We start from the raw sequence: 14,661 nt of genomic DNA, 5'->3' as shown, positions 1-14,661 counted from the left end.
GCGTCTCTAAGGCCTTTTTTAATGAAATTAATACTGTTGCCAACTGATTCCTTAACTCTGCCAAGCAAACAGAATGATCCTAGCCATTAAAGTCTCAGAGCCATTCACACTCAGAAGAGCAACTTCACCCTTTATTACACTAAAAAATAAAATCCTAAGGTATCCCAGAATTTGGGGAGTTATTAAAAGTTTTTTTTTTCTCTACTAAATATCTAAATAAAAAACAGAACCACAGGGTAAGATGCTAAATGCTTAGTTATTGATGAAGGTACTGCTAGAATATTTTGCTAATGGCTCAGACTTGTTTAATATAAAAAAAAGAGGATCCTATTGATTTTGCTTAAAAAAACCAACATTTTAAAAGTGCTCAACATGCTGGCAGCAGAAATATATTATGAAGTGTATAGAAAAATAACCATTAAAACAAGGAACAAAGAGAGTCAGCCAGGCAGAGACATTAGAAGGAGATAAATTATGAAGCCCCTGTCAATCTCAGTGAAGCAGCACCAGCACTGGAGGCAGAGTCAGGGCCAGATCATGGTAGCACACTGCTATGGACTGAAGATCACAAGTCCAAATTCAAGACAGACAATGATCAGCTCAAAAAGCAGGACATGCTTTTCTACCAGGACTTACTCCATGAACAATGCTCATTAAAATGAGACAAATCTTTCCTTCTGCGCCACTGATATATTTTAAATGGTAAATCACAGAGACATGCATATTTTCTGGCCAGACTAGCATAAAACTCCTATTAACTACTGTTTCTCTCAACTAGGCACTCGGTACCAACTATTCTACTAGTCTCAGAAATATTGTATACACACTTTTCCTCTCGCTCCAAACAACCCCTAATGTTGAGATATTATGACTATCAGTAATCAAGATCCAGGATCACAGGGTACTTTGTTCTGGAAAAAAACTCATGTTTTTTTTCTGTGGATATAGTCCAATTCTGAAGTCTGGTATCTCAGGGACATGCATATTAATAACAATAAAGAAGATAAAATGAGTATTTCCCTAGGTTCCCATGGGAACACAACACTTACTTCCAGATCTGGATAGTTTCAAGATACTGGGTTAAACACTTATTAAAATATATCTAAAAAAGCTATTCCTAGATTTTTCAGTGGCCTCCCTGTTACTAAGCATTGGGACTAACGGCTCAAGGGGCAGAGACCCACTAAAGCCCTAGGGCACTAGGAAAAAGCGCCCAAGTGAGGCTGAGCACCTAGGAAAGGCACAGGGAAGCAGCCAGAGGAGTCTGAACATTTGAAAAGATAGCTCAACTGTTTAGGCCTGCAACGGGGCATTCATCAGTGGTCCTAAAACACGCTGTTATTGTGTAATTTGTTCATGACTTTATGCACTCTTTTCTAAGAACACCTATCAGCTCTCTGCCATAGTTTTGTGTGCTATCCAGCCATTTACAGCTACAACCAAACATAACTGCTACGTAACTTGAGAGTGAAATAGCTTCTGTAGTTCAGTACAAGTTACGTGGGGAGAAGTTCATCATAATTTGATAGAAATAAGTTCTGCTTGTTTTTCTGGAACCTAACGTTGGGGGAAGATGAGAAGAGTTCCTGGGGGGGCAGGGGAGGGGAGGGAAGGGGAAGAGCTAGAGCTGGTGAAAGCCTCTCTACTTGCTACAGAAGAATAAATGCATTGAGGGAAGTTGCATTTGTAAACTGAGAAATCTCCAGTCTTTAGAAACACTATCTACACACCTTATGCACATTCCGGAACGTGTACACCTGCATTCCTTCTCTCTCTATGCTCTCCACATGCATTAGGACTTGCAGCCTAAACCAAAGCCTGCTGATGCCAACAGGCTGCTTTCTTTTGATTGCCATTTCATTTCTCTCAACTGACTAGACTGAGACAAACCCTGTCTTCTCAGGATCACAGATCTGTTAGCAATATTTATAACAGACCAGTTGCAAGCTAACCTAAAAGCTGATGAAAATATAATTCTCCTTTTCAAATTAAAAATATCAGGGAGTCTCACATGGAATAGCAAGAAAGCCATGGTGAGCATTAAACAAACAGATGAGATTAAAAATGTGCTAGACACTTGTAACACTGTATACATATGTACCCTATTCATAGAAAGATTTCTCAATTACACTAATTTTTAAAGAAACAAATCCCTGTAGATGAAACAAGGAGACTAACAGAATTATTAATAGAATTATCCACTGAGCTATTTTTTTTTAAAAAGCAGAAAGATAAATAAAATGAGAACTTAATCTAGAAGACCACTGGGATAACATAAATTAGGTTCTTGGAAAAATACAGATTTAGACATAAGAGAAACTGTGTTTCAATCATAGTCTTTGATCATTAAAGATAAGTATACTGGAAAATGAAATTTTCTGCTTTATTTGATCTCTTCAGGAAATAATCTGTTCTCTGTTTCTAACCAAACTATCAAAAAACCCACCCCCAAAACACCACTAAAATCTCCCACTGTTCTCTTACTGAATATAACTCTCTTCTCCCATTTCTGAAATCAGAATTTCTTACAATGGTTGCTTATCCACATTGTACATTAAATATGCTGCTGATTAAGTGCTCTAACATTTCAATTTGCTTATGATACTTTCAACATTTCCCTTAAGTTCTTTATAAGAATATGCAAAAGAACAAAACTGCCTGCTTACTGAACAATAAAACAAACTCTATCCTTCCTCTAAACAAAAGCTTTGGTAATCTTTCATAGACTTTGGTTTCTTATTGTACAGAAAACAAAAAAAAAAACCCTATAGACACCTGGAAAGGTATCCTGCAATGAGAAACTTCAGGATATTTCATTTCTCTGATTGAAAGTAAGGTTGGAATTTGATCATTTCACATAATAGCAGTACACAGAGAAATTGCTTTTTGTAAGGTGCAGACAAAGACATAAAATGCAGCACGTGGAGATTCAAGTCAAGTTGGGAATAAAACACAGCTTCTTTTAAGCAACAGAGGTAATTAGCTATCAAGGTAGCTTACCATAGAAAATAGCAAGGCCATTAACATAAAATCATTAAATAAAATTTTCACGTCTCTCTGTAAAAGATATACTCTAATATAAGCAAAAACTCTTGGCTTTACAGCATTCAGTCACTCAGAGTAAGGGAGTCAAGTCCCTGTACTCCAGAACCAAAACCCAAAGGAGCAGGAGCTTTGCAAAGCCAGAGCAGGCCACTTGACCAGCAGCAGCAAACTGTAACAGCAGCCAGTCCATTCTTCTGGTGCTATTTCAGTGACAATTTCAAAAGCAGGGCTTTCTCTCAGGTATCACTCGCATGTTTCAACTACTCATGTTCCTCATTAGGACAAGAGGAAAACAGAAGCACTACTAACTGGTATGGGAACACATAAGTCCATTACACACATGGAAACAAACCAGGGTGCTTGCTAGCATTTTCAGACCACTGCCTTTTAGTCATTTTGAAAATCCCAAGGGAAGCAGTGGTGCAAAATAATCAGTGCAATCAGATTCTCTTGACTACATGAACTGCGGAACAGACCCTCACTACCCCAGTAAATTAAAAAGGTTCCAGCAAGGATCACTGATGGTGGATCCCTCTGTTGCCCATACAACTTCTAGTCAGGACCCAATCACTCAAAGCCCAGAAGCACATCAGCCTTCTACCCAATCCATGGGAGACAGCTCAAGCAATACACAGCAAAAGTAAATTCCATAAACACTATGAAGGGCATAACAGTGAATTGTACTTTAAATTATGGATGGTCACCAACTGAGACACCATACAGCAAAAGATATGTACACCTGTAATGATGATTGCACTATTCAGAGCGCTTGTTATCAGACATCTTCAGGGCTTGTTTATACTTAAAACTATTAACTGACATTGGTATTTCAGACTTAATGTAAACTATTAGCATCTACATTTAATGCATCCTGGATAACATTTGTCTGAAAGAATAATCTGCACAGGAAAAACTACAGTAAAATGGACATTTCCTGAAATGGATTTCAAGAAAGCAAACTGTCACACCACAATCTTGTATCCTTCAAGCTATTACAGTCTTGTCACCATGCTATTTCAGGGTTCAAAAAGCAGTTATGAAGAAAAAAAAAGAATTTTTTTTTTTGGAGCACGTTTATCAGACCTTAAGGTGTATAATTTTTTATTGAGGGATTAGCAACAACAGCTGTATTGCACCCTACAAGATCTTTAAAAGTTTATGAAGATGCGACATTAGTGGCAGACCCATTTACAGTGTGCAAGGAGGAAGAAAATAAACAGATCAGGAAACAGCAAACGCTGGATATTTTCAGTACATGTTCTAACCCCAGAAAACAAAAGAATTGTTTTTCTTGCACTGCAGTTTGTCACTCTCCCAGTACAGACTTGTAAATTTACACAGGAGGCAAAACAATCCCAATCCAATCTTAAAATGTCTCAATCATCCAGTCTTTTTTCTTGACCCAACTTATCACTTATCTTCACAGCTCACAGCAGTTTCACTAGGATGCTCTGTCTTCAATTTTTTATGAGATGGCTCTCCTGGGAGAAGAGATGTGCAATGCTCTAAGGATCGTGCAATTTCATCAATTGTCCATTTGTCTTCATAAAGGGCGTGCTCCTCTAGCGTAAATGGCCCTTGCTTGGTTCGGGTCAGCTCTTGCATAGTGGCACAGGTAGAGAGTTCTACAGTAAAGGAGAAAAGAGGATTTTGAAAAATTACATGGTCAAGTTTAACTATTTGCAACTCACTTAAAATGTACTTTTACATGTAGCCTTCTACATTATTCTGCTTTGTTTGAGAAGGAAGTTCACTCAACTTTGAGCCAAAGAATTCCTTTGATTTCAGTAGATCTCCAGTGGAGTAAATAGTTCAAAATCTGATAGAAAGTTGTCAAAAGGTTTTCCAGATTTAAATCAAAGTGAAAAGAGAGGAAATAATTACATAAAATGTAAGCAGAACATTCTGTATTCACAAGAGACTTAGAAGATGACGTGCTATTTTTCCACAGACTTTGAGGTGTTCGCACTTCTCGCCCTCAGAAAGGATTTCTGACCTTTTTATCCTGTGCCGCCTATCAGGATAATATAAACTAAGATAAGGAGAAAAAAAAATTTATTAAAAATGCTCTAATATGTTAAACAAACACCAGTAGGAGAGAATTACATAATGAGGGGCTACAAAACATAAAAGCAACCACAGCTGACTTCTAAGTGCACAGGTATATTAAAATATTTTCTCCCATCCTTTGTGATGCAGGAAGATTTTTACTACATTTTAAATTTTTGAAAAGAAACCAGCTGAGGACAGACTTTATCCTAGTCTGTCATTAAAGGACTAAACATAAGCCAGTATGCTCAGAAAGCAGTAACAGAAAGAGAATCCTTGACTTGCCTAAGCACAAACAACAACATTGACATTCACAGGGTTATCCCACATCACTTGCTTTCTTGATCTGCAAACATATCATTTTTTAAAAATTTGAAATAGGTTATCTGTTCTCCATCATGCAGTTTGATAGATAAAAAGCGCAAGACAAATAACCCTGTGGGAAGGCAAAACCATTCCCAGTTCACGTAAAGGAGAAAAAAAAGAAAGCACTAGAAAAATCATCACAAATACAGAAGTCTTTCCAGCAGATAAAGTTTATTATGTGCATGGTTATGTTCTGTGCAATCTGCTTTCAAAATGTGATGAATAATGTTTAAAAAGACAGTGTCTTTCTTCTTCTCATCTTTAATTTGAGTTAGCTTTAACATATGGAGGAGGAAAAAGAAAAACCCCACCTTGCCTTGTATTACCTTGCTCAGTGCTATTACTTGCTCCATTTTTATCCCCCAGCCCCCAAGGTCCTCTGGCAATTATTTAGCCTTCATTCCCCCATGCTCCCCAGGAAAATACCTTAGTACATAAAAACAAGTGATAGCACTAAATTCTGCAAAATAACACATAGGTCTAGTTACTAGAGATACAAAAAAAAAAAAGACAATTCTTTTCCACAATCGGACACAATCATTCCTTACCTATCATGGAATTTTTTGTGCCTACCTTTGCCAATGTCACTGACCAGGCTCCTGACATAAAAGCCACCACCACATTCGACATCTGGAATGTTAATAGTGACATGGTAAATTGCCAGTGCCATGTGAAATCTACTTTACATAGAAACCATGCCCCCACATAAATGTAAAATGTGCTAAGCAAACAACCCAGTGATAAAATATTTATAGGATGCAACATCAATTATTCATCCTGTAACATATGTGCGGGTGAGATTGCTAAGCTAGACAGGAGGGAAAGCAAATACAATGGCAACTGAACTAACTCACTAGAAAATAAGTACTTGCTGTGGTATGTTAACAAATGCTTCAGCCCTATTCATTTTAAAGATTTCAGAAGGTCGTTTCATATTTCTAATGATGAAAATGAGTTATTTCAACAATTGTTTAAACTGACTATCAATGTTTTTAACATACTCCACACTGGCAGCTCCAATAAAATTTTAAAATTCACCTTTAACTTTCCATGCTCTCTCAAGCCTTCCCTTCCCCCTCCACAAGTGCTCAGCTGCTATTCACCTAACCATGAAGTAAGGGTTGAACACAGCACTGAGGTCTGGCACTCATACCTGCTCATCATACGTCGTCTGGTCCATCAGAGGACTATGGGTCAACTAGGTGGCTGATCAATGCAAGACATTATCTTGACCTTACAGCAGCAAACATTCACAACAGTCTTTTTGGTTTATTTATTATTGTGCTTCTTAACATACTACCCAAGTTTCTTCATGTATGACAAGAGGGAAGGGTAAGATCTTCCCTCGTCGACCAAGAAAGAGGTCTGACAGTAACCAATACTGGTCCTTGCTGCGCCCTGGGAGAGATGCCAGCAGGTCTGGGCATCTGGGTAAAAGAAGGGGCAAAGTGAAGTAAGCAGACCTGAGAAAGGAGGAGTGAGCTGGAGGTTGCGAAATCATGGACAGATGCAAATAATCCCCTGACCAGCCTCTCAGATTTTTCCCTCACAGAAAGATTACATATAATCAGCTTAACTTAAAAGCAAAATATGGTGCTTTTACTGTAAAGTGAAAGTCTCTGCACATGGGCTCGCATCAGAATAAGAAGCTGAGGGAAACAAAACTCATTTCACTATCTTATTCCCATTCTGAGTGTAAATAAACACTAACAAGCTGGGAGTATCACTCTATGTAATAATCTCTGGCCTTTACCCAGTGTGAACAGTGGTGGCTGGAACTGTTGGAGAGAGAGGCTGTACACTTTTACTGGCCGAGCAGGCTTTGCTTCAACTGCTTCTCCTCTCTTCATCAGAGTTGATAGCCTTTCTCCATCCTTCTTCAAAGCAGAATAGCTGATCAGATAGAGCATGAAAATATGTTATACGGTTGTAATAGAACAAGCTTCCTATCCTCCAGATCCTGTTAATATTGTACTACAGTAGCATACATTTTACCCTTCTAATTCTCTCCAAGTGCTCACAAAAAACCCCAACCTAGTAAGTGCTTCTGAAATCTCTTAGACACAGAATTATCTCATTCACCAGTAGCTACATAAACTGGAAAACAAGAGACGTTCTTGTATTTATCTCTTGCTGTGCATATTTAGAGGTGTTTCATCTCTCAATTTGTAGTTTATGAAAACAAAGGGTTTCTATTGGGGGTAAAACATACTGTCTCTCAGAAATCTGCAGGGTGTACGTTTCAGCGGTATGTTGAGCTGGGCACTGGGAGCTGCTCAGGCAACTCGTGTAATTCTGCCTTGCACCTTTATTTGTCTCACACCAGGGTCTTCCCTGAAGAGCAACTGCCAAGTTATGTAGCCTTGTTCTAGAGTGTTTAAGGGACCACCACAGAACAAAAAAAAAAAAAAAAAAAAAAAAAAAAAAAAAAGGGTAATTTAAAACAGGTCCATGAAGCAGAATAGCTACTGAATTACTGACCTTACAGGGCTCTCAATGGAACCACAGTAACCAACGCATTGCAAAAAGCAAAGGAAAGCATGTTAGCTTAAATCACCATAACAGCCATCTGTCACAAGCTAAGTGCTTGCATATTGCCAGCTACTATGGCTCACCTGACTAAAAGAAATTTGCTAAGCTGTGGAAGCTCAGTCACTAATCACTCATTCATGCTCTTTAAGTTTTCAGATAACTGATTTGAAATTATTTAAGGCACTTCCACAGAGATGTCAGAAAGCCTCCCCTTACCCCCACAACTAAAATTAAAGACTCAGAGCTTTCCTTTCTAATTGGAAGACAGGATAGAAGCCACCGAGCCCTGCAAAGCTATTTAAGTCTGCTTTGCTACTTTATATTTACCATAAAAAAAAAAAAAAAAACAGACTCCAGGTTATCATTTGTGCTTGATGTTGAAATGGGCATGATCTGCAGTTGCAAACGTTGAACTCCTACGTCTGCCTTGCCTCTATCCTCTTGACAAAACGTGTCTTTTTATTCCTGATAATTGACTTCTGTTTCCATGTCATGACAGCTGAAGACAACTGCCAAGAGTGTCTGAACAGTGGGAAACTTACAGTGGAGGAACCTGCATGATGTCCCCTATGAACTTTTGCAGCACATTTTCGAGATCTCCTTTCGTTATTTGGTCTGTAGAAAGAAAACAGTAAGTGTGTTAGCATTGATTATTCACGTGGCACTAACGGCATCAATCATGTGCTGCAAACAGATACATCTGAATGTAGATTGGGTGAAAAACACCAAAGAGAAGAGATAAAAACCAGAATGTAGGTAGGAGTGTGAATTATCACAAAAAGACTGGAACAAACTGTTCAAGGTGATTAAGACAGTCTGGTCACTTTCAGAAGGGCAAAAATCCCAATATACAGTTTTCTTTTACAATTTCTTTCTCTTGCGACTGCAAATTAATTTTTCTTGGGAACTATGCAAAAACTAAAAAATTTCTCCCATTCTAATTTTCGTTAAAGGACCGAAAAGAATAAAATGCTAATCTAACCTTGGCAACTTCTCTTTACGAGCCCTTAGGAGCAGGGAAAAATGCAACAGATTATTAGAGAACAAAAGTATCATGTTTGGTTTTTTTTTAGTGAAGAAAATTACTGCATCTGGAACAACACAACAAATTTCTGTATCAAACAACTAACCTGCAAATGCACACCAGGGTACTGTTATATATTAAATAAGGTAATTTAATGGAAGAAATCCTGTAAAAGAAAGATAGCTGCTTTAGGCAATCTACTCTCTTTTAAGACTACACATACACATCTGCCCCACATTTATTAAAAGGCTGTAACCTAAGGAGCTGATTGCATGAGTCCTTTGAAATGCTATTCAATAGAGATGACATTCATCCTTAATTTGTTTAGAGTACAAATGTAAAATCTGTAATCACAATGCACTTCAGTGCACTTCAGTGTATTTCTACTGTCTAGGACTTGACTAGTCCCGTTTCTCATAAGCTATACTCAATCAGTGTCACTCTGCTAAGTCAACAACATCCTGGAACATAAACCAACCAAATTTATTTGTTAAGCCTTCATTATGTTTTGGAACAGACACTTAATTGCAAACCTTACAAAACAGGTATACTTTATGCTTTAAGTAAAAAAAACACGACGTCTCTTCCAACAGCAGCTTTGGATCATGGCAATGCAGCACCTCACTTTCACAAAGCACACTTTGCAGCCTCAAGAGCAGTTGCCACCCCTAGGCCCCAGCAACTGCCTCAAAAAGCATCATTACAGCAAGGCTGCAAGGCACAAGAGTCATTCAGAGATGCTAAGAGACCAGTGTACATCAGAATACAGGGTAGGAACAACAAAATCAATTGTTTAGTGCATCTGGATCTTCTTCTCAAGAGCTTCTTAGATGGTTATTTCAATCTTCTGTTCATATTACTCTTGTTTAGCAACATACTACAACAAATCTATATGGTGGAAAGTTAGCATGACCCAGCTCCATGCTGGTGATCCTGGCAGTCTTCTTGTGCACCCCAGGTTGCTTCGGGCTAGAATTTAGTATTTAAGATCTACGCCTAAGTGTCACTTTGGGGTTCTCTTTGAATTTTCACCTCATAAGCTGTGTTTGTGGCTAGGTCATTTAATGAGACACTGGAGTTCAGTTTCTCCTCTGATCTCATATTCCCAACTGACAGGTTACATCTAGCCTCTGAGGAAATCACTCATGCTATAGGCAATCTCTACCTCAGGAAAAAAAAAAATTCCCCATGCGAGGAATGATGTATTAAGCCATTAACAAACCAAGTTGTATGGTGCATTATCAAAGTAAATATTTACAGATGGGTTTGCTAAGATCTGAAATAAACCATATTTGTCTTCTGCGATACATCGTGGCATAAGCTGGATAGTATTGCATTCTGAAAATCTAAAATCATGTGCTGTGCTTTTTTTTTTTCCAGCATGCACTGCCTTTGGACTGTATAGGATTCTTGCTCTCTCCCAGAACAACACACAAGCTGGTGGAGCTTTCATCCAGCTCTCAGTCATAAAGAATGTGCTATTAGTCTCATCCAAAACAATTTCACGATGTCTGAACTGTGTATTTGTCCCAGGCATCAGTTTAGACTTGTGGCTCTGCAGGACGCACAGCCCACACTGGGAACCAGCGCCTTTCAGTTCCCACAGTCATTACACCCACAGCAGAGGTAGGGAGGAAGGCAGTCCTGCTACAAAGGAGAACTGTTTCCCTTCAGGCCCTTGGCCCACCAGTCTCCCTCACCCAGCTGTGGGCTTGTATTTAGTAGATTAACAGCTTGTCTGGTTAGGAAGTTTAGGGCAGCATTTGGACGCAACCCTCCATTAAACATGAAATATGAACACACTCACAGAGGCTAATTAGCATCAACAGTTTCAAAACGTTCCCCATTTCACTGCCCTTCTCCACTCCTTGAGAGTAAGGGGTTGAGAGACCTCTCTGCAGGACACATCAGTCACTGCCCTTGCTACCAAGAGTTAGCCTATTCCTCCCCATATCGTCATTGCAAATACCAAATAACCTCATCTGCTGTATCGTGGAGCAGCTAGAAGCTGGACTTAAAACTGCTGTTCTGTGTCCTTCCAGGGAGGTGTGTGGAGGCTGCCACTCTGTTTCACCATTATTTCAGTGAGGATTGTCAAGGTCTGGCCCATGGGATAATTGCATACAGGCCCCAGGAATAATGCCAGCCTTAGAACAAAATGCTTTTACCTGCTCTGTGAGTACACTATTTAGAATACATTCAATTCAACACTGTTTTCTAAGTTTCTTGCTAAGCCTTTAAGCCGACAGTGGGGTTATGTGATCTCTTTACAGGCTATGTGTCTTTCAGTGGACTATTCCTTACAATTCTACCAGCATCTCAAAGCACCTAAAACTTCAGTCCTCCAATGCTTCTAAAAACATTGAAAATTTGTCTATTAGCTTCCAATATGAAAATTTTAAAGAACAGTTGTGCTTCTGAACACTAGTGACTGTTGATCGATTTTCCTGCTATAATCATAAAGCAAGTTAATTAAAGTTACCAAACCAGAAGGTTCCAATTGTGCCACAGCCTCAAGAAGCCTCCAGTGAAGGGTGATACTGCCCTGCACTCATTAACAAACTACATGAAAACAGAACACAAGAATTATTCCTGACAGCCCAGCAGAACTATAGCAGATGACCTTGACTCAATCTGGCCCAGCATAAATTATTTGCAAACAGATAAGCAGAGTGCTGAAAGGACTACTTTGTTCAAATTATTCATGTAGCTCTATTAAACACATATTTCAGCATAATCAGCAGAGACCTGCAGAAAATCCTTGTGGATTTTGTTCTCCATGTCTGGATATAGTCTGTAGGCTGCTGGGAGGAAGCAGGTTTCAGAATGCACATTCCTGTGCATAGTTACAAACATTTTAAAAAAGGGTGGCAAACATTAATGTTCCCAAGAAAGCATCAGAGGAATGCTAAATGCTACTTGCTTCCAAAGTCAGCATCCGATAGCCTGGAAGCAGTAAGAAACCATAATCTCATTTCACGTGGAAATGCAAACTCATTGTCTGATAAGAAACAAACAAAAAACTCTGAAAAGTTCAGGAGGAGTGAAACCCAAAAGAGACCTCTTCAGTACATCTTTTCATTGTGACTAACTTTAATGCACCATAGTTTGCTTTCTAAACTGCTGTCTAGGGACACTTTGAGGACTAAAATGCACCACTTCCTTAGAGTTAATATAGCTGACAACTTTCTGCAGGCACTTTCCTCTTGTGGTCCAGCAGAGTCATTCAAGAGGAGTTTTATATATACTGCAAGCTGGTTTAGTGCCATTTTCTCTCCACTAAGGCCCAATCCCAGATGCTGCTGGCACTCCAGGATTTCTGTTCCCTAGCAGATGCTCTCCTTCTCCCAGGATCTTTGTAGGTATCAAAGGAAAGCTGAAATTCAGCTCAGATATCTGGTTTGTCTGTTCTTGGAGTACAAATTAGATTTAGGGATTTAGGGATTAGGGATGGCGGGCCACTCAGAGAATCCTGCAGAAGACTAAGCTGCTTTGGAAAAGACACTGGAAAAGATGAGAAATACCTGCTTTATTAGAAGAGGACGAAGAGAAGAAATGCAAAATACGTAGGTAGCATGGTAGCTCTTTCTTCTTTCTGAAAAATTCAAATCTGACCGATTTGCACTAATACGGAAAGCAACTGAGACCAATTTCACAAGCATTTCTTTCAGCTGTCAGATTCAGCAAAAAGAAACCATCCAGCACCCAAAACTGCACTGCCCCAGCAATGCCAATACTGCTCTTCATGAGACTGCATGATGAACTGGATCATGCAACTGATCTCAGTTTAAAAACATAAGCAACTCAAAAAAGGGAGTATTTTTAACTAGATCAGTTCCCCAAGCACACAGTCTAACAGAAAGCTAAGCCACCATAGCAGAGGAGGTGGCATAGAGCTGGGAACTACTATAAGAGCTGCCACTGAAAGAAAGACACACACAAAAACAACACTTTAGATTCTGTCTGCAGTAAACAACACAAAATTAAAAAGCAAAACCAGTGTTTCAAGAAACAGGTTTGGGTTTTTTTAGATTAACTGACCACGGGAGTTGTATCTACTTGATAATTGTATCTACTTGAAATTATATTTCACAGTTTATATGTGAGCTAGTATCTACAATGAATACTATTCATTGCGCTGAGTAGTATTCATTCAACGGAACCACAACATTCCATTTTCTAAGAGGTATACATAACAACCAAGAAAGTGTTCTCTCCAACCATGATGACTGTTGGCAACTCTAACACCATGTGGATGCTCAGTCCTTCAGAAGCTGAGAGAGACTTAGAACTTGATCCTGAAGCAGAAGCACATGATCCAACATCTCTAAATAACATTACCTAGTAAATAATACTATTTAAAATGATCCATCAAGTTAATGTGGATAAGAAAGCCACACTTGCCTGCCTTGTGCAAAAAGAAAAACTGCAAAAGAAAGGAGATTGGGGTTGAGGGCTGGAATCCAGGCTACCTTTTTCATCATGCTATTAAAAAAGATCATTTACTTCATGTACCTATTACAGGTACCACAAACACTGTGGGATCTACAAGAATTGGTAAGCAAGCAGTTACCTAATGTTTTTCTTTTTTTCCCCAGGTTGTGAAAGAACTAAATGGCAAATACGTTTGGTGTGTTCCTGATTAGTCCTACATTGTTTCTAAGACCCCTTGGGTATTGTGGAATGTCCACTCCAACAAAACCACAGTCAGAATTCGTTCTGAAGCCTTAACTCTTACACTGTGGTCTCTGGGTCAGAAAAGTTCATTTATTAAAGTTGCTAGGAGAGAGACTGCAAGCAAGAGCAAGATTTGGTAGGTGAACTTACGTAGAAAGTAGTTGATGCCATCCTTACTTCATGTTGAGCAGTCTGTAGTTAAAAGGGCATCCTCGAGGGAAGATCTAAGTACTTTATTCCTCCACTGGCCCTGAAGGGTGTTACTAAAAGGGCTATACACTGAGAGAGGAAAATTTTACCGGACACAACATGTCATTTGTCAGCCTGTCAGAGATTTAAAATGACAGAGTCCTGCCCAACTCTATTTTCTCCCTCCTAATCTAATGCCTGGTTTGATTTTTTTTTCCCCAACAGAAATGAACACTTGTGGTGGACATAATTGCACGACGCTGGTCTGAATTATATAATCACTGAAGTTGAACGTGAAATAATCTTGGTTTGATTTCACACTTAAATTTAATTCACAGAGTCCCAAGCATCTCTTCCACTTTTCTATGATAGAGACCATTTATGCCTTCAAATCACATTAAGCATATAGATATATTACACTTACCATAAGGTTTTTCTTCAGTTACTTTTCCTGTAGCATCTAATGTATCAGTAGCTTTGCCTAGGAGTCCAATGGCAGTGTACTTCTGGGAAGGAAAAGGAGAGATTAGTGAGCCATGTGTTCAAGGATGTTTGGTTTTTGTTTTTGTTTTTTTTTAAAAAAAAAAAGAAAGATTGCAAGTACTTCAAATCAAGACAGGAAGAATACTATCTGAATAAGTCAATCCAGCAACTTTGGGTAAACAAAAGATGAAAAGGCATGGAACTAAATAACAATTAAATCCTGCATTACATGTGCCTATAATTTCAGTTTTAGAAACCCCACGAAGAAGCAATATGGAATCTAATTTTTACTATAA

The 14,661-nt window shown here is 38.8% G+C and overlaps 1 protein-coding gene across 2 annotated transcripts in view; it reads right to left on the bottom strand.

The window, feature by feature from the left end:
- Positions 1 to 4,129: 4,129 nt before the first annotated feature.
- The window catches only part of TRUB1 (TruB pseudouridine synthase family member 1), a 28,681-nt gene continuing 18,149 nt past the window's right edge, over positions 4,130 to 14,661 (bottom strand). For both annotated transcript variants that reach the window (XM_086752718.1, XM_086752719.1), the window contains 5 exons: positions 14,307 to 14,388; positions 8,535 to 8,607; positions 7,214 to 7,353; positions 6,034 to 6,090; positions 4,130 to 4,670 (listed from right to left, as the gene is read on the bottom strand). In XM_086752718.1, the coding sequence (XP_086608844.1) occupies positions 4,456 to 4,670; positions 6,034 to 6,090; positions 7,214 to 7,353; positions 8,535 to 8,607; positions 14,307 to 14,388 (567 nt within the window). In that variant the 3' untranslated portion in view covers positions 4,130 to 4,455. The remainder of the gene's footprint in view (positions 4,671 to 6,033; positions 6,091 to 7,213; positions 7,354 to 8,534; positions 8,608 to 14,306; positions 14,389 to 14,661) is intronic.

Source organism: Chlamydotis macqueenii, chromosome 7, assembly GCF_036417535.1.
Source record: "Chlamydotis macqueenii isolate bChlMac1 chromosome 7, bChlMac1.mat, whole genome shotgun sequence".
Classification (NCBI taxonomy): domain Eukaryota; kingdom Metazoa; phylum Chordata; class Aves; order Otidiformes; family Otididae; genus Chlamydotis; species Chlamydotis macqueenii.
This window is presented reverse-complemented; position numbering and strand designations above follow the sequence as displayed.